Genomic DNA, 20,658 nt, shown 5'->3' with positions numbered 1-20,658 from the left:
CGATAAGGGCTGCATGGTTTTTTTTTTTAATTGTTTGTTATGCAACCATGCAATATAAACAAGAAACACCCAAGACCACAAAAGAACAACCCTCTTTTTTAATTATTCTATTAAATAGACGATGAGAAATCCATACAGTTGAATTGGTCAAAGATTTTAATTTAATGACAAGTTTCTATGCGGCAAGCCCGCATATTGTAGAAATGTGGGTTTGATAATAAATATACTTTTTAAATATAATTTGATCCTAATTTTTAGAGAATATATAATCAACAATATGGAGATCATGAATATGAAAAAAAGAAAAAGAAAACTAAAAGTAATAATTATATTAAGAAAACATTTGGACCGTTAGTTACAATTGTTTTTAGATGGACGCTGTATAATTTTTTAAACATAATTTGATCCTAATTTTTAGAAAACACTTAAATCCATCTTTAAGATGGATGCTTTATACCTCTGGACCACATATTGTAGAAATACTGTCCAGCCCACATAAGACAATTTTTCTTAATTTAAATATGGAAGTTCATTATTTTTTACTTTTTCCTTTGTTTTTTTTTCTTTCTATAATCTGGTAGAGATTTTGGTCTCTTCGTCATAAACCCTTTTTTGATATTTTATTTTTTTCCCTTTGTTCAGGGTGGAATGAATCTGCATGGTCTAAGAAAATGGCTTTTTGCATGTATCCGTTTTTTTTTTTTTGTTTTTTTTTGTCGTAATTTATTTAGTATCTTGCACTGATATGATGAAAATATGAGTGCATCAGAGTCAGAGATCAGTTGTGGGTTGGGATATTTAAGTCCTGTTCATCATGTCGCTAAGCCAACGCTATTATGTTTTTGTTTGTAATTTGTGTATTTTCTCACAATTTGTTGATGAAACTATGGAGTTCATCGGATTCCGAGCTCAGTTGTGGGTTGTGATATTTAAGTATAAGGAAAACAATTGTAATGAATAAAAAGAAGAATTGATGAATGAAAAGAAGGGGAACAGGGCTTCAAGAAACGCATACTTGTGTGTAATAATGCGTATATAAAAATAAAATGTATAATTTTCAGTTGTTTTTTATTGTTATTGTATATTTGTGTAGGGATAATGTGGTCTACACTAAATATGTATTTGTATATAAACCCTTTTAGGGTTTCATTCCTTGTTAATGAGAATTGATCAATATAGTTTCTCTCTCTATACTGTTCTTGAGCTCTGCATCTTCTCTAAATCTAACATGGTATCAGAGCGACAAAGATCCGATCATCTCTTCTCTGTTGCTACTCACAAATTGCTTTTCTTGTGAAGGTCAGTAATCGATTTCCATTTACTTTGCCTAATCATCCATGATTAGAGCTATAATTGATCTCTTAAATTTTCATATGCAAAATTTTCGTTGTAAATTTGCAACTCTTTCGGTGCATCTGCATATTTGCAACTCTTTGAAACCGTTCGTTGCATAGCAGTTGAAACTCTTTGAAACTCTTCATTGCTAATGTGCAGCCCTCTCATTGCAAACTTCGTTTCAAATAGTTGCGTATGAGTGAGTTTTTGTTACCCATTCTCATCCTTCAAAAGCCTTTGACTTCAAATTCTCCTGTCTCTATTTTGTCTCCTCTCCCAAAAGTGTCAAACTCATGCAAGCTCTCTCTCTCTCTAATGCTCCACCATTTGTGATTTGTTCCTTTTGCTGCAAATAGGTTCATACCTGATGGTCTCATAGAGAGAGAAAGTACGAGATTGTTCTCTCACTTTTTGGCCCTCAAATTTGTCTTTTGATATATATCATCTACTTTTAAAGAGCTATCGGATCACTAAAAATATTGGTTTCAATCCACTTTTCAAAGCTCGGAGAAACTGATTGCTAAAAAAAAAACAAAAGAAAAAAAAGAAGAAAATCTTGGCCGATATTTATCCTATCGAGTTGAAGTTGTTTTGGTGTTCTAGTAGCTTTGCTTTACTTTTGAGTTCTTCTATACTCTTGCATTCGTGTGTACTTCGTGTAAGTCATACCTCTTATTATCATGGAATCAAAGAATCATACCGAGAGTGCTACTATTTTTATGCATCTTGATGGGAAGAACTATTGCTTGTAGTCTTTCCAAATGAGACGTTTTATCATGGGACGGAAGTTATGGGGCTATATTGATGGTTATGTTCTCCAGCCTGAAGATGAGAATGAGCGTCGTGATTGGTTTGCTATAGATAACTCTATTGTGACATGGATTATGATCTCAGTTGAGCCCAAAATTAGGCGCAACCTCACGTATTAATGTCGTGCCAAAGCAATGTGGGATTATTTATAGAAGATTTATTCTCAAGTCAATGCTGGCCATTTGTATACCTTTGAATAGGAGAGCATGAAGACACAATAAGGGGACTCATCAAATCAAGATTATTTTAATACTCTTTCAGGTACATGGAATGAGATGGACTCAATGGAGACATAGCCATCCACTGGAGCTGTTATTAAAGCACAAAATTGATCTCGTTTATTTCACTTTCTTATGGGGATCGAAGTTTGAAAGCATGAGAGCATCAATCCTTCAGCGTACTCCCACTCTACCATTAAATGATTGTCTCTCAGATCTCCTTGTTGGAAAAACTCGCTTAAGCTCACTTGGGGTTTGCAAATCTACATCACAAGATGTCATTGATGTGGCCTTAGCCACGTTTAATTTTCAACAAAGAGGCCACCCTGCCAATCGGTACAAGAAGCGCATTTTTTGCAATTATTGTAAGAAGCTCGGGCATGTCATAAATGATTATCGAAAATGCCCTCAAGCATGTGGGAAGCCTCATGTACATAGCCAGACTCAATGAGCTACAATCGCCTCCATTCCTAGTTCCCCCAGCACTTTCATTTTGCCTCCACATCTATTACCCCTATATCCATGCCAGATCTTCACTCTATTGACTCAACTATACTCTAACAACTTGCTCAGGTTTTGGCTGCCATGGATTTTTCAGGTAACTCAAATCCTTTATCAAACACTTGGATGATAGACTCAGGGGCATCAAATCATTTGACAGGACAACTTTTGCATTTATCCTCGGTAAAACCCCATTATGAAAACATGATTTAGTTTACTGCTAATGAGTCTCTACCACTCTGGTAATACCGGTGTCCTTGGTTCATCTGATAACTTCTTAGCATTGAAAGATGTTCATCATATTTCCAACCTTACTTTGAATTTAATATTTATTGGTCAGTTAGTTGATAACAAGTGCCTTGTTTCTTTTTCTAATAAAGGTTGTGTGGTGTAGGATCTAGTAACAAGGAAAGTGATTGGGAGAGGCACTAAGTAGGGTCGGCTTTTCACAGTTAGTTTCAGTGAAGCTCATTCACATCTTTCACAAGCTCTGCCAGTTTGTCATCTTTCCCCCTCTCCTCATGAAATAAGGCAATCAAATTTTCTTTGGTATGTTTGACATTGTAGGTTAAGACATCCACATTCTCAGAAAATGCTTTCTCTTTTAAATTCTGGACTTTTACCTACTGGTTTCTCTCAAAGAAAATTTGATAAGAATATTGTTTGTAAGAGTTGCAAGTTGGCAAAACACTTGGCTCAACCTTTTCCTCATAGCAATAATAAAAGTATCCATCATTTCTCTTTAGTGCACACTGATGTTTGGGGCCCTGCTCATATTCCTTCAATAAATGGATTTTCTTATTATGCTATATTTATTGATGATTTTTCTAAATATACTTGGATTTATTTTCTTAAACACAAGTCAAGTATGTTTAGTGTTTTTAAATACTTCCATAATATGATAAAAAATCAATTTGACAAAACATTAAAGTTTTTAGGTTTGATTCTGGGGGGGAGTATCTATCTAATGAATTTCAAGCATATCTTCGTACAAATGACATTATTCATCAACGTTCATGTCCTTATACCCCGGAACAGAATAGAGTTGCTGAAAGAAAATATCGCCATATTCTTAAAACCACTCATTCGCTTCTTATTAGCTATCATTTCCTAACAAACATTTGAGCTGAAGCGATGCCTAATCCTGTCTATCTTGTTAATCTTCTTCCTACACTGATTTTACAAAATGTGTCACAATTTCAAAAGATTTTTTAAAACCCCCCCGATTACTGACATTTACGTGTGTTTGAGTGCACATACTTTGTATTTTTACCATCTTCTACTCGTGATAAACTCTCACCTAAGTCTATCAAATGCATGTTTGTAGGTTATCCAACAAATCAATAAGGATATTGTTGTTTTGATCATTCTATTAATCGTATTAGAATATCTTGACATGTTACATTTTTCGAGCACATACCTTTCCACCAACATTGTCCACATCCTAATTCAACCACACATGGACTTGAGTTTTCATTTTTTCCTAGTTTCAATATTCCTCCTTCTCATTATTATGAAACTTAGGGATTACCACATTCAGTAACTAACTCTGATAAGCTGTCTTTGTCAAGTGTTAATCATGCATCACCTCCAGTTGTTGATCCTTCTACTGGCCTTGTTCACCTTCGACGGTCACTTCGAAAGCCTGTTCCACTTGATCGTTAACCCATACCATACTTGTTCTCCTGCAACCATTACTAATCCCTTGTTTTATGAGCCATCTTCTTATTCTCAGGCATCTATCCTCCAATGCTAGCGTATAGCTATGAATAAGGAAATTGCAACTTTAGAAGCAAATCATGCTTGGGATTTTATCCCATTGCCTCTAGAAAACCATGCCAATGGTAGTAAATGATTTTATAAAGTCAAGTTATGAGCTGATGGCACTCTTGATAGGCACAAGGCTCGATTAGTTGCTCAGGGTTATGCCCAGGAGCATAGCATCGATTATAAAGAAACTTTTTCTTCAATTGTTAAGATGACAACTATTCGTACTTTTATTGCACTTGCATCTATTCGTGAATGGCCTATATGGCAGATGGCTATCAAAAATACATTCCTTAATGGCGAACTTCAAGAGGAAGTTTATATGCGTCAACCACCTGGGTTTGTTTCTTAAGATAAGTCATTGGTCTGTTGATCTCGTAAAGCAATTTACACTCTCAAACAAGCTCCCCGTATGTGGTTTGAGCGTTTTTGGGTTGTCATTCTTGTAACTTGCTTGACGCAAAGTAAACATGATGACTCCATGTTATTCGTACCACAAAGCATGAACTTTGTATTATTTTATTATATATTGAAGATATTCTTATCTCTGGCAATGATTTCAATTCCATCAAGGATGTGAAGCTACACTTGCAAGAAGAATTTCAAATAAAGGACCTTGAGGAAGTATCTTATTTTCTTGGCCTTGAGATCTCTCACTCTAAACATGGTATTTATATCCATCAACAAAAGTATGCACTTGATCTTGTTTCTAGTGCCCCGCTTGAATGATGCGAAGGTTGTTGATACACCCATGGAACTCAATATTAAACGTTCTGCACATGTTGGAGATCCTCTTTTTGAGCCTACAATGTATCGCAAACTCGTTGGCTTCCTCATCGATCTTATTATGACTCGTCCAGATATTGCATATGTTGTCCATGTTATGAGCCAATTTGTTTCAGATCCTCGACAACTACATCTATCAGCAGTTCATCTAATTTTATGTTATGTTCGAGGTACTTCTATTCGTGGATTATTCTTTGACTCCACGTCCTCTTTAGATCTTAGTGCATATGCAGATGTAGATTGGGCAGGATATTCAGATACTTGCCGTTCTACTACAAGATATTGTGTGTTTCTTGGGTCATCATTAATTTCATGGAAGAGCAAAAAACATGACACTGTTTCCAAGTGAAGCATTAAAGATGAGTATCGTACTATGTCCTTTGTTACTAGTGAGATTGTTTGGGTTTGTGCTCTTCTTAATGAGTTTGATATCTCTATTTTAAATCCCACACGTTTATATGTAGATAATCAAAATGCAATTAAGATTGCATCTAATCCAATTTTTCATGAGCAAACAAAGCATATTTACGTAGATTGTCATTATGTTTGTGACCGTTATCTTGATGGTACATTATCTCTCCCTTATGTTTCTTCTACTGTGCAAACGGCTCATATTTTCACCAAATGTGTCACTCGGAGCCGTCATGATTTTCTAGTATATAAGCTAATGCTTTCCTAATGTCCGCATTAGCTTGAAGGAGGCTAATAATGTGTATAAAAAAATAAAATGTATAATTTTCAGTTGTTCTTTATTGTCATGGTATATTTGTGTAGGGGTAATGTGGTCTACACTAAATATGTATTTGCCCTTTTAAGGTTTCATTCATTGTTAATGAGAATTGATCAAGATAGTTTCTCTCTCTAGACTGTTCTTGAGCTCTGCATTTTCTCTAAATTTAACAGTGTGCGCAAATTTGCTGAAATTTGGAAAAAGAGGAGCTCCTTATGAGGCGTCCTCTACTTATATGCCTCTCCCTATCTACCCATCCAATTTAGATCAAGTGAGCCACTAACTGTTTGATTTACTGCATAGAAGATAACTATTAAAAAAAAAAGATCTACTGCATAGAAGATATATGCTTCTTCCCATCTAGCCATACAATTTAGATCAAGCTACTAACAGTTTGATTTAGATCCGATGCCCCAAATTATTTTATTTTTAGTTTTTTTCTACAAATTATATGAATATGAAGTTTGATATGTTACATCAACTCAATGAGGCACAACTACCCAGCACTATGCAAACACGAGCACCATATAAAATCTCAAAAGAAAAATGGGCAAGGCAAGCTTTCTATACTTCCCCTATTGTAGGGTAATAGCACTCCTCTACACTGTTTTATTTTAATTTTTTTTTATAAAACATTTTTAGACCAAAATTTGGGCATCCACTCCTCTCTTAAACTTGCATATGCCGAAAATATAAAAGCAATATTCATAATAAATAAAACGACCATAATACCCCTAAACTTTTTCGAGGTATTTTGATTATTTTTATTCCATAAAAAATATATATTTTATGCACCCCATTGAGATGGGGACACATATAAATTTCATATTCATATAATTTTAAGAATAGAAGGTGCCATCAAATGGTAAACGTCTTATTTGATATAAATTGATCGGCTGGATGGGTCAAGTAGAGAAGTATAGAAACCTTTCCGGATACAAAAAGCATACACTCTCAAGGTGACATGAGAGTATAGGTGTACCTGGAGAGTGTATACAGTGCTCACATCTACGAATCTGAGCCGTCGATCATGTCACCGTACGCTATACTCTCTTGTCTTTCTCTAAGAGATATTGGCAAGCCCCCCCGCATACGAAGTGTAAGAGATAGTGTATAGGGATGGTCTTTTTGTCTCTCGGGTATTTTAATCTCGTATCTCTCTATTATGCACGCTGCTATGCTCTTCATCTGAATGTATGCCATATCTTTGCCCAGGCAGAGCCTGGGCCCAGCATGGAATATCGGATATTTGAAACTACTCACCGGCGAAAAAACCCCCTTTTGGAGCCATCTGTCGGGCCGGAATTCGGCAAAATCTCGGCCCCAGATCGTCTCCATCCGGCCCATGGCATACGCACTGTACGTTATAAACCAACCTTTTCCAACGAAAGTTCCATCGGGTAAAACGTCGTCTTTTAAGCAGTGCTTCGAGTCCATTGGAACCGGTGGATAGAGCCGCATCGACTCTGTGAGCGAGGCATGTAGGTAATGCATGTCCTTCAGTTCTTCGTAGCCGAAATTTTGGCCGTGGCCGTACGTTTCGCGAATGTTTTGGATCTCGGCCAGGATGTTCTTTTCGACTTCGGGGTGGCACGTCAGCAGCCAAAAGAACCTCGACAGCGCCGATGATGTGGTGTCGCGCCCCGCCAAGATGAAGCTTATGACCACGTCGCGGAGGAGCTCGTCGGAAGATCCAAACCGTTGATCGGCCATAAAGCGCGATATCAGATCCTGACCATTCATTTCGTTCATCTGCTTGTCAGAGGATCCAAGCATTTGATCGGCGGCTGAGGGTGACATGAGGTCCTGATCGTTGGATTCCATCCCGGCACAGCGGGCCCGGACAATCCCGTTGGCATAGACGTGGACGACACGTACGCAATCGCTGATCTTCTTCTCTGATGCCACGTGGCAGAATTTCAGAACTTTCCAGAAGTGGGGTACAATGCCGAGGAACCTCCATGCGGAAAGAACCGTTGCCTCCTCAAAAGCAGCTAAGAAGGCATTTTCCCCCATCTTTAGCGTCTCTTTTTCACGGGAAGCATCATCAAACCCGCCGGAATTCACTAAACATTCACCGGAAACTTCATATTTTTCGACGGATTTAACTGAACTTTGGCCTGTAGTTTTGCCAGCAATTGTTGATTTCTCACTGAAAGTTCTGTATTCCTTGTCGGAAAATGAAGATTCTTGGCCGGAATTTTCTGAATTTTTGCCAGAATTCATCGGAAAGAACTCCAAGCATGCCGGATCGCTGCCGAAAGCCACTTTGCAGACATTATCGAATGCGAATCTCTCCAAAACGTCCTGCAAATCGATCAATTTCTGACTCGAACTCACGAATTCGAGTAGAGGGATCAACCTCTGGTTAATCTCGCTCTGCACCACGCTGAGCATGAAGGTCCTCAGCGACTTCGTGCTGAACTGAAAGCTCGCCGTCTTGCGTTGGATCTTCCATGTGTCGCCATCGGCGTTGAAGATGCCATCGCCGAGAAAATCATGCAGAAAGGAGATGAACCTAGGACCTTTAGGGTAATTCTCGAAATTGTTTTTCAACATGTGCTCTACGTTCAGAGGATTAGCAGTCACGACATCCGGGACACGGCCTAGTCGCCAGTGTGTGACCGTCTGAGTGGGGCTCCGGGAGAGGAGCTCGGTCGTCCATTCCAGAAACCGGTGGCGATTAAGCATGAACTCGATGAGGCTGCCGACAATGGGATAAGCTTTAGGCCCTGAGTATGATACTTTGGGGTTGGGGCCAAGGGCATTATGGTAAAAGAGGCGGATTACGAGGAGAAAGGAGAGGAAGAAGAGGGAGTAGAAGACTAAGAGGAGGGCCATTCTGATGGCCGACTGCAAGGATTTCCCCCGTATTAATGGCCGTAAACCTCCTCCTTTCTCTCTCTAAGACTATAGGTATTTTAATGCTTATTAGTTTCAATAAATGGATACTTATCCTCTAGACTCATACTCACTCATAAACTACGCTTGTTACTATTTAAGAAGAAATATTAATACTACCTTATCATCTAGAGTCATCTACCCTATTTTTGTTATCACTTAGTATTTAAGGAAATGGTGTTTTCTAAACATATAGGCATTTTAATACTCATTAATTTCAATAAATGAATACTTACCCTCTATAGTCACAGGGGCGTGCTTGATAACATGAAGTGTTTTTCTGAAAGTGGGAACTTATTAATATGGTTCATGTTTCGTGTTTGATAAAAAATAGAAGTTCAACTGGAAACTTCACGGTACTGTTCATCTTCTTATCTCGCGTGTAAAATCAGTTCTGACCAAAAGGTCGGAACTTAAAATTGGAACTTCGTTTTAGAACTTCACCCCCGAACCCTAGTTCTTCTTCTTTTCTTCTCTTTGTTCCCATCTTCAGCTGCTGGGCACCCCTCTCTTCGTCGCACAACCACTCTCTTTTGTTCTTTGTGTTCAGCCGTTGAGCCACCCCTTTCTTCATAGCACTCCACTATCTCAGACGGACTCCTTTCTTCACAAGTAGCCCTTGCTAGGGTTTACTCAGCTTTCTTGACCTCTGATCCTTGCTATTGATATTGAGGTATACTATTGACTCTTATTCTCTCTGTGTTATTGATCTCTGTGTTTGTTCTTAAGCTTTTGAAGCAAATAACTCTTATTCTCTCAGTGTCATTGATCCCTATGTTTGTTCTTGAGCTCTTGAAGCAAAGAGCTCTTATTCTCTCTCTGTTATTGATCTTGAGGTATGCTATTGACTCTGATTTTCTTCATCTCTCTCTCTCTATCTCTGATCCTTCCTATTGAGCTTTGATCTGTGTTCTTCATCTTTCTCGAGGTATTTGCCCTCGACTGCCCTAACCACAACAAATAGTATTGATGTGTTTTATTTAATAAAATCAGAGTGAATAACATACCTTTTATTTATGATTTTATAATTTTTTTGCAACAGCCCTATAGATCAGAGCTCAATTACAACAAAAATATAGCTCAGTTACAAACTGATTATTCAAACAGTTTGTAATAAAATCTGAGTTCTTTTTTTTTTTTTTTGTATTTATTTGGCAATTTTATAGATTTTTCGTAATAGCCCAATAGATCAGAGCTCAGTTGCAAAAAAAATAAAGCACAGTTACAAATTGATTATTCAAACAGTTTGTAATAAAATCTGAGACCTTTTTTTTTGTGCGTTTATTTGGTGATATTACAGATTTTTTGCAACAGCCCAATAGATCAGAGCTCAGTTACAAAAAAAACATAGAGCTCAGTTACAAACTGATGATTCAAACAGTTTGTAATAAAATATGAGTCATTTTTTTGTGTTTATTTGGCTATTTTACATATTTTTTTTAATAGCCCAATAGATTAGAGCTCAGTTACAAAAAAAATAGAGCTCAGTTACAAACTAATTATTCAAACAGCTTGTAATAAAATCCGAGTCCTTCTTTTGTGTTTATTTGACGATTTTACAGATTTTTCCTAACAGCCCAATAGATCAGAGCTCAGTTACAAAAAAAATAGAGCTCACTTACAAACTGATTATTCAAACAGTTTGTACTAAACTTTGAGTCCTTTTTTTTTGTGTTTATTTGGCTCATTGGATTACTCAGCATAGACTTTGATGAGTTGATTAAGATTTTGCTGAGTTGCAGATTTTTCCTAACAGCCCAATAGATCAGAGCTTAGTTACAAAAAAAGTAGAGCTCAGTTACAAACTGATTATTCAAACAGTTTGTACTAAAATTTGAGTCCTTTTCTTTTTTGTGTTTATTTGGCTCATTGGATTACTCAGCATAGACTTTGACGAGTTGATTAAGATTTTGCTGAATTGCAAGGGGGTGAGTTCCTTCTCCTGAGCCCCATTTTCAAACATTGGATAAAGCAAAGTGATCAACATCTGGAAATGCCCCGATTTTTGAACGTTAAGTATAACATTTTCGAATGTTGAACATCCAAATTTAAAACATTTTCGGATGTTCAACATCTAAAAATACCCTGATAGTTAAATAAACATTCGTCTTCTCTGTTTTTGGATGTTGAACATCCAAAAATCTCTTAAATTTGGATGTTCAACATCCGAAAATGTTATACTTAATGTTAAATTATTGGGGTATTTTCGGATGTTGAACATACAAAAATTCTTTAATTTCAGATGTTTAACATTCGAAAATAGTAAATTTAACGTTTAACTTTAGGCCTATTTTCGGATGATGAATATCCGAAATTCCCACCAATTCGGATGTTCAACATCCGAAAAATGGTAAAGTGGTATTTTTTAAAAAACTGTGTTATAAAATGTAAAAAACGGGCATACATGTAATAACGAAGCCTATTTTTTATGTCAAAAAAATAGGGAAAAAGGGTTGTGAAAAAATCAATTAGTGGTGGGGGTATTTTAGAAATAATCCAAAATGAAGGAGAAATATCAAAATAAGTTTGTCAAAAACACTTTCCAATTTTTGTCAAAATTATAAAAAAATAAAAAATTATAAATACAATTTTCATTTTTTTAAAATTTTTATATATATTTTTAATAATTTAATAGTTGATGTTGTAATTTCTCTTGAATGTACATTCATGAAAACAAATTCCCAAATACTCCATATTTATTATGAATCTAAAACGATATGGAAATTTTTAATTCTTTGCCACCCTTACTGTAAACGGTGAAGGGGTTGGTTTAATCAACAGGGGTTCAACTAGTGGTTGATTTAATCAAAAGGGGTTCAACTAGTGGTCTAATTTTTTTCAATACAAATGTAAGGACCAAAATTTTCTCCGATTCCAGTGACATGCACGGCGATGGAGAGTGAGATAGAGGCCTAGTGCGGTTTGGAGCATCGCCGCGTGTGTTTAAGATACAACACCGGCTGTGTAAGGAAGACACAACGCCGATTGTGTAAGGAAGATGCAGCGCCGACTATGTAAGGAGGACGCAGCGTCGGTTGTGTAAGGGAGACGCAGCGCCGACTGTGTAAGGGAGACGCAGTGCCGGCTTTGTAAGGAAGACCCAGCGCCGACTATGTAAGGAAGAGCGCCGGCTACGTAAGGGAGACGCAGTGCCGGCTGTGTAAGGAAGACGCAGTGCCGGCTGTGTAAGGAAGACATAGCGCCAGCTGTGTAAAGAAACTCAGCGCCATCTATGAAATGAGAGCAAGAAAGAGCAGCATCGTACGTCTCAGCGCCGCTTCGTACACATCAGCGCCGAGTGTGACTGTGTCAACCACAGTGCTTTCTAACCACCCTCTCATTTTTAAGCCTTTTTCCTCCCTTGGGCAGCACGGTCTCCCCCATTTCCCAACTCTCTCTCTCTCTCTCTCTTGAAGCTCACTGCTGCCCCTCGAAAGACATCCAACTGGTGGAGCTAAGGAAGCCCGTGAGTGAGGATCGAAGACACCATGGGAGTCAAGGTAAGTGGGTTTAACTTTATGCATCCATGGTTTTGTAAAGATCAAATATTGAAAGGGGGTAAAATGATAGAATGAAAAACTGTGAGGTACGAATGGGTGGATAAGTGATTGAAATTTTAGAATCACGCTTCTAAGTGCCATGACTGATTTAACCATATAAATGATCTTGTTATTCATGAAAAGTCATAGAATAGCTCACTGCGAGACTTGTTAACACGAACAAGGTTCCATGCCCCAAGGGTACGTTGGCCATGAAGCATTTAAGTGTTCTTCTAAAGCATGTTAATTTGAGAATACGAATTTCTAGAACTGTAACCCTCTTTGGGCTGTGCCTTTGACCTAGCAAACGGTGTCCAAAAACCTTCAAATTGCCACCATTAGAAAGGTCTTGAATGTACTCAAAGTTGTATGTTTTGAGGTTTTTAAAATTTCCCACGGATTTTAATTATGCCCTGAAATACGTGAATATGTCACTGCGCACTGCTGTAGGGAAAATTTCCAGCAACTAATGCTCACTTTGTACTAAGTTATTGACGCATCAAATGGCACCCATATTCTTTCAAATCACTATCTTTCTAAAGGTCTGCGTATTAGCTCAAAGTTTCATGTTTGAAGCATTTCGAAACTCCCCCTAGTTCGGGAGCTATGCTCTCGCAAAGAGGGGCATGTCACTGTTACCTGTCACTGCATCAATTTTATGACCATGCGGCCTAAGTTATCTTGATATATGATAAATGTGAATGTCTTATGATAAATTTCATGCGAATGCCATAAAGATTTGTGAATGATGTCGTATAACTGCACTTTGTGAGAAAAAGGGGCCACGAGCGCAACATCGATGAAATGAGTTGATAACGAATACCAAAATGCTACTGAGAAAACTTGTGTAAATGCCCTGTGAAAGCTTATGAAATATATATCTTTTGCTAAATACTATGATGTTATGATGAAATATGATTCATCTATATGAGGCATTGACTGATACAAATGAATTGAATACTCGAATATGTTGAATGGCCACTGCTTATATTGATATTGACCACTACACGATGGAGCACTCACCGGTAGTGGATACTGTTATGATATTGTGATGAATGGCCACCACTTATATGGATATTGGCCACTACACGGTGGGACACTCGCCGGTAGTAGATACTATTATGATATCGTCTGCTACACGATGGGACACTCATCGGTAATAAGGAAAGTGACGCCGGCATATCCCCTAACCTGCATAATGATAGGAACGGGTTAAGGGAGAGGATAGAGGGTCGCACCCTAGATTCACGAAATGAAATGAAATGAGATGAAATATACGATTGGTGCCTTGCAAGGTAAGGGCCTATCGAACCTCCAATGCACGTTAAGGACCGTGTGCGTGTGTTGAGACTATTACGAAGTGGATTACTACACTTGTCATTACCCTCCCTCCTGTATGATGGTAGATGTCTTAAGCAATGAGATTGGTTTAGCTTGATGGATAGGGCCTCTACTGTGGGAGTAGGTGATTTAGGGAGTGAGTGGGTAATGATTGAATTTCTGAATAAGGAATGTTTAGGATTGCACTGATTAAATGTTAATGATTTCATTGGTTGAATGCTCATGATCGCATTGATTTTGTGATAACTGTTGTTTAAATGAAATCTTCATAGTCGTTGTCTTGACCTGATATTCATATATGCTAAACTCTGACTTTATATTGATGGATTGAACTATTATTACACATGGATAGAATTACTATAGATGCATAACTCTAGAACTGCTTACTGGGCTTTCGAGCTCATTCAACTATTTTTTCCTCCTTGTAGACTGAGAGCAGCAGGTCCAGAGTCAGGAACTCAGGTTGCAGTTGGGGATTCTGCCCAGCTATTTGGAGAAGGAGTTAGTGCCTGTATGTAGTTGGGCTCTTAGCCCTATTTGTAATTGTTTCATGTAAACTCTGAAATCACGGGCCTTGGGGCCTCGAACTTTATTGTAGAAATTTTGGAAAAAAGAATATTATGTAATATCTTTTGGATTAGTGGATTTGCCAAGTTAATTTTTTTTTAAATATTGTATGTAGTTATTTCCATGGTTTGCTCGATTACCGAAATTAAAGGCATTCTGTCACTCCTACTTGAGTAACAAATGTTACATTGGATTACGAACCCACGCTCGATCACCCCTCATCGCGTAAGGTACGGTGGTCGAGGGCACGACCGTGACAGATATGCTATTAGAGCTGTCAGGATAGGATTATTGGCCTAGGGAGTTTAGGAGAGTCCTTAGATTAGTTTTGGGGTAGACAAGTGACTAGGTGTTCTTGTGATTAGGTTAAAAGATGCCGAGAGCTCATACCCACAACACGAGTTTTAATAATGAAACTACTGAGGCACTCGAAACTCTGGGGGCTCGACCCAAATGATGAAGGAATAGATGCCAACCCAGTTTACCCCTACACCAGAGCAGAATGACAGTAGCCTCATGGAGAGGTTTAGGAGAATGGCACCCCCAACCTTTTTGGGGCATGGAGGAGTGGAGAAGGTTGAGAGGTGGAAGAAACATTCTTATGATTATCTAAAAATTTATTTTCATAACTAATTATAAAATTTTGAAATCCAAAAAATGGTAAAAATCATGTAGATCTATAAACATATGAAAATCTTGAAAATGGACGATCTAGATAATGTGTTGTAAGATGCACTATTTTTAGGACTCAAAATATTTTTTTTTATACATACATACATCTCGATGTCGAGATGATCAATTAGAGGGTCTTTCAATATTAAAACAACATTTTCTGTTGGATTTTTGAGATACATATATATATATATATATATATATATATATATATATATATATATATATATATATATATATATATAGGTGTGGTTTGTATAGAGCCGAGGCTCTAAAGAAACAAAGTAAATCGGCCCTTCAAATAGTGTCAAGAAAAGTGGTTTCAATAGTTAAAATATTTGTGATAGCCTTAAAACCTATATTTTTATCTTCAATTATAAATTTAAAGCTTAAAAAATAGTGCAGATCGAGCAGATCTATTAAAACTTGAAAATCTTGAAAACTTGAAAATTGACGGTCCAAAAATGCATTACAAGATGCACTTTTTCCAAAACTTGAAATCCAATTTTTTCTCATGTCCATGCATCTTAATGGTGAGATAATCAATTTGAGGATATTTGGACATAAGAGCAGCCTTTTCTAGTGAAAAATTTGAGGTGGGCTCTAATTTGATTGTTTAGAGCCTCTGCTCTATATAAACTTTTTCCATATATCATTTAGAGCCTCAACTCTATATAAACGTTTTCCATGTGTATGTATGTGTGTATGTGCGTGTGTGTGTGTGCATGCATGTGTGTGTGTGTGAAGCTACCACAAGGTAACATCTATAATGAATAGTAATATAGGTGGAACCCTAGCCATCATATATTAATCTAGTGGTTGAAATTATATGTCACCATTTAAAACACTTATTCAATTGCCTCATTGTTTTTTTTTAAGTGATACTACTTACTTACCAAACCCGAACAAAGAATTTTAATAGCACATTTGGTACATGTGAAAATATTTTCATGTGACAAAAACTTCCTGATTAAGTGTTAGAGTTTTTCACTTCAATTGACTACCAATTGGTATAAGAAAATATGATGGGACCATAGGAGTGTGAAAAAACGCCCTACCTAATTATATGATAGTGTTTTTCCATAAAAGTATTGTCACGCATACCAATCGTGCCTTAATAGAAATATACTTCAAGTTTATAACCGACAAAAAGAAGGTAATATTTATTTTTAGGTGATTTGGATACGTCAAATTATTGAAAGACGCTCACATCCTCGCTCACTTTCCTTTTTTGAGATATACTCATCCCATGAATAAGGCAATAGTCCTTATCCAAGCGCATGGTCACATACAATTCTCATGATGTATGTTTGATTTGCGTGAAATATTTATTTTCCTATAAAAAACTTCCTGATGTAGTCAAGTGTGAGAATATTATTACACTAATTAGCTGTTAATTGGTGTGAAATAATGCATTGGGATCAATTGGTATGAAAATATTCTCACACCTAACCAACCACATAAAAAAAAATTTTCGTGTAAAAATATTTCTCAGAAAATATTCGATAAATATTTTCACGTAAAACAAACATATTTATTCTGCGATTATTTGGGAAGACATGGAACTAGTAAGGCGGAAGTTTGAATCTTTCAGAGTAGAGGATTTCGTGAGTTCCCAATATACTAGTGTTTATCGAAACTTTTAAAATACGTGACTTTGTTAATATGGTAGTAAGAAGAAGAGTGCGACTTGAAAAAATTCAAATGGTTAATCAATTTCTTTACTTTTGATAAGTAAAATGGTTGATGTTCCCACATGAGAACACCATTCAATTTCTTTTCGGATAAAGGCCAGGCTTATGGTGGTTTTAGAATCTTAACCTAGAGACCAACCTCAAGGAAATAAGAACTTTCAAACCACACGCACTATGTGCCTAAAAGCGGTTATAAGATTCAATAGAGAATCAAAATTTCGGAAGGCAATATGTAAGTTAGTATAAAGAACTCAAAGTCAAAACTTTTTTATATATGAAATAGTAATTTTTGTTGATACGTAATGCCAAATCACAACCCTATAGTATTTTCATTATGATGAGGGATATTTTAATCATAATGAAAATGTTCTTTCTCATAAGGCTTTATAATTTATTTGTAGGAGGAACATCCGTAGTGTTTCTCTCTGTATGAAGCTCTTTTCCCTCTAAGGGGAGGCATTGCGGATGCTCAGGGGGTTTGGCCTCTCTCTAGAGGGAGTCACATTTCTTATATAGAGACTCAAATAGGGCACACAAATTCTTTGCACTTTCATCTCATAAATATAAGGTGTCTCTCTCTCTAGAGGAAGCCACCTTTCTTATATAGTGACCCAAATAGGGTACACAAATTTTTTGCACTTTCATCCCATATATATAAGGTTAGGAGTCCACACCAAATAGGAAAGGACCTATAGGTGTTACAAATATCTTAAGAATCAAGAGATATATGTAGAGTCCTAATATTTTTGGAATTTTATTTCCTCTAGTAAACTTATCAATATTAATCTCAATCCCGCCTAATATGGGATTTTTTTATGTGGGTGACTTTGGATAATCATCATATCCAACCGTCTCCACCTTGATATCAAAATCACCAGCTCCCCATGCCAACATCCATTGGATAGCTTTACGAATTCTTCATCGTGCCAACATCTATTGGATAACTAAATTTGAATGACAGAGAGAGTATGAGTATACACAAGAGAGATCTCAATATTGTTTCTATATCTCCACATTATTTCTATATCTTAATTAGAGAGAGGGAGAGAGAATATGAGTGGGCACAAGAGTGAGATCTTAACATTATGAGAAAATTTGAGAAGAAGATAGAGAGCGCATGCACAATAGATAGAGAATGAAAGATTTTAGGAGAGATGAGAGATTTTTATGGAAGCTTTTGAAGAGTAGATAAAGAAAGAATCTCTTTTTTTAGAAACCAAACTTTTTTTTTTTTTTTTGACAATGTTACTTATGCTTTATTAATCAATTGAAGGTTACAGCTAGTTAGAAAGGAGAAAGAAAGATTCTTATAAAATAGGATTTTACGAAACCTAAATTTTAGAAGAATTTATTTTTATAAAAATGATAAGTAGTTAAAAATTTCTTATTATCTAAGAGGTGATTTGAGATTTATCAAAAATTTTATTAATAAATTTTTTTGATCAATGAATATTTAGTTAATCTGCTTCAAGTAATTGCATACCTGCAACGAACGTAATTCAGCTAGTTTAAAGCAATGGAAATACAACTCTCCACATGCTCCACTCTAAACAAAACAAAATATAAAAACATCCAAAGATTCAGGACCTAGTTGTAGATAGTACAAAGAAAACGTAGACTAATTTTTTATCCTAACTAAATATCATATTCTGAAAAAAGTCAATTGTGGTTGTTGGGGGTTCACACCATCTTAAGCGGCCATCCCACTTGCCTTACGGCACTTGCCATGTTCCTAAAGATGTCACAAGATAGAATAGAGATTATGGAATGTTTGATAATGGTATTTTATTTTTGATAAGTAATTAATATTTTGACATTAAGGTGCCGTTTGGTATCTGAAAATCTATTAGAAAAACCTATTATAAAAGAAATATGAGATTTACTATGTTTGGATAAACTTTAACAATAACAAAATCGAAATAAATTACACACGATTTGTCCAATATGTGAAATCTATTATGTGCAGAATGACTGTGAAATCGATTACATGGTTAACGGGTAACCTAACTACGCGCTTCTCTTGCCTAAAAAATCCTCTATCTCCTGCTATTCTCCCTCTCTCCTGTGCACATCCATTCTCCTGATATTCTCCTTCTCCCATATGTACATTCATTTCTACTTTTTCTCTCTCAACTCATTCTAGTTCCTCTCTCTCAACTCCACTTATAAGTGTTTCCCCATACTGCACCTATCCATTTCACACTTATGCGTACATCCATTTCTACATCCCTCTATCCCCAATTTGAATTGTAGCCCTTATCTGAAGCCATCAGCTCTCATATAAGAACAAAAATAATAAAAATAATAATATCAATGAGAAATTACACAATACAATCATAATAAAAAAATTCACACAATATAATTCTCATAAGAGATATAAGAACAAAAATAATAATAAAAATAATTGGTAATCAATGAGAAATTATACAACACAATCCTAATAAAAAAATTTACACAACATAATCCTCACAAGAGATTAGTAAAAGCTCAATTCAAATAAGATACCTCTTTTGTCTCCTCTAATGCATCAAAATTTTCTACTGTAATTACCAAATATTTTAGTTTACTAATCCAACTTCTTCCCATTTTTTAACTTATACCATAAAGATTTTGAATTTGGAATCATATATTTCTTGCTTATTTGAAATTATATGAGAGACATTTGAAAGACTTCTATAAAAAGTATATAAAAATAACACTTATTACAATAAAAGTATGTTATTCCAATCATATTATTCCAGTGACTTATCATATTGAAACCAAAGTTCAATCATGTTAGAGGACATGTGACTCCATGTAAGTGCGAAAGGCATACAAAATAAGTGGGAAATGGTGTGACGATGACTTTAGAATGGTACAAGTTATTATTAGAAAATCGTTTTGGAATGGTGATGATATTATTATTAAAAGATCTTTTCGAAATGGTTTGAGGATGACTTTAATTCCACATTTCAGTGGAATTTTATGACAACAAAGAAATTAATGATAGTTTATAGGCAAGTGTTGGTAAAATGTTAGTAATGCATTTCCCATATTTCTTCCAGACATAGCGAAACAGTAGCAATGTATTTCTCAGGTTGTATCTAAATACTACCCAAACAGTAACAATGCATTTACAGATAATGTATTACGCCAGTAATATATTTCACATGCAATATATTTTCAGGTATCCAAATGACCCCTAAGCCATACTAGCAAGAGACACATGCCTTGGATGTTAAATTAATTCACGTTAACAAAAAAATCAAAGTAATTATTAAATATTAAATTGGGAATTTATAAAAAGGATTAAATTAATTGAGCTTTATATAAATAAATTATAGTTATATGCATGGTTCGTATGTAAAAGCATTTCAATTTCTCCCAGTGTTTAAAGAAAAGGGATCGGTGACTCAAATCGGTAACACCCATACCCGTGTTAGATCAGGGGAATCGGTGGATCGGATTGGAACAATCGGCGGAATCAGTAATGTTTGTCCCAAAAAAATTTTAAAAATAATTCACGAAAAAAATGTTCATCATTTTCTAGCTTGACTAGGTGAAGAATCTGTCGGAATCGGTGCGGAATCAGCAATTCTACAAAAAAAATCGGCGAGTCTACTATTCTTAATCGACCGAATCCCAATTTTTTTACCGGATTTTGGATCGTCATGGTGATTCCTGATCCAGATCGGGTCACCGATTTTTAAGTCACTGGTTTCTCCAATTTCTCTCCTTAATGTTCTCCCTTACACATATAAATATCCCTCATACATATGTGTATGGTACAAGCTTATGCACCACTTGAAAGATTGGAA

At 36.1% G+C, this 20,658-nt stretch overlaps 1 protein-coding gene and 2 long non-coding RNA genes across 4 annotated transcripts; 2 read left to right on the top strand and 1 right to left on the bottom strand.

Moving 5' to 3' along the window:
• Nucleotides 1–721: 721 nt before the first annotated feature.
• Nucleotides 722–3,611, top strand: LOC148780130 (uncharacterized). Of its 2 annotated transcripts, XR_016042474.1 has the most exons (3): nt 1,154–1,299; nt 2,407–2,961; nt 3,259–3,611. It is a non-coding gene; the product is annotated as an uncharacterized LOC148780130 (long non-coding RNA). The 2 variants fall into 2 exon arrangements; XR_016042475.1 differs by having other exon boundaries at nt 722–3,047.
• A 3,544-nt stretch (nt 3,612–7,155) lies between these two features.
• On the bottom strand, nt 7,156–8,988 carry LOC18429722 (cytochrome P450 CYP94D108). The gene is made up of 2 exons (XM_088850555.1): nt 7,972–8,988; nt 7,156–7,905 (listed from the first exon to the last, which is right to left on the bottom strand). Exons 1-2 carry the CDS (start codon nt 8,986–8,988, stop codon nt 7,156–7,158), a joined length of 1,767 nt encoding a protein of 588 aa, XP_088706681.1.
• A 504-nt stretch (nt 8,989–9,492) lies between these two features.
• Nucleotides 9,493–14,517, top strand: LOC110006871 (uncharacterized). The gene is made up of 3 exons (XR_002280210.2): nt 9,493–9,721; nt 11,927–12,548; nt 14,357–14,517. It is a non-coding gene; the product is annotated as an uncharacterized LOC110006871 (long non-coding RNA).
• The last annotated feature ends 6,141 nt before the right edge of the window (nt 14,518–20,658 follow it).

Source organism: Amborella trichopoda, chromosome 10 (genome assembly GCF_054954075.1).
Source record: "Amborella trichopoda isolate Santa Cruz 75 chromosome 10, AtrichopodaSantaCruz75HAP2 v2.0, whole genome shotgun sequence".
Classification (NCBI taxonomy): Eukaryota; Viridiplantae; Streptophyta; class Magnoliopsida; order Amborellales; family Amborellaceae; genus Amborella; species Amborella trichopoda.
This window is presented reverse-complemented; position numbering and strand designations above follow the sequence as displayed.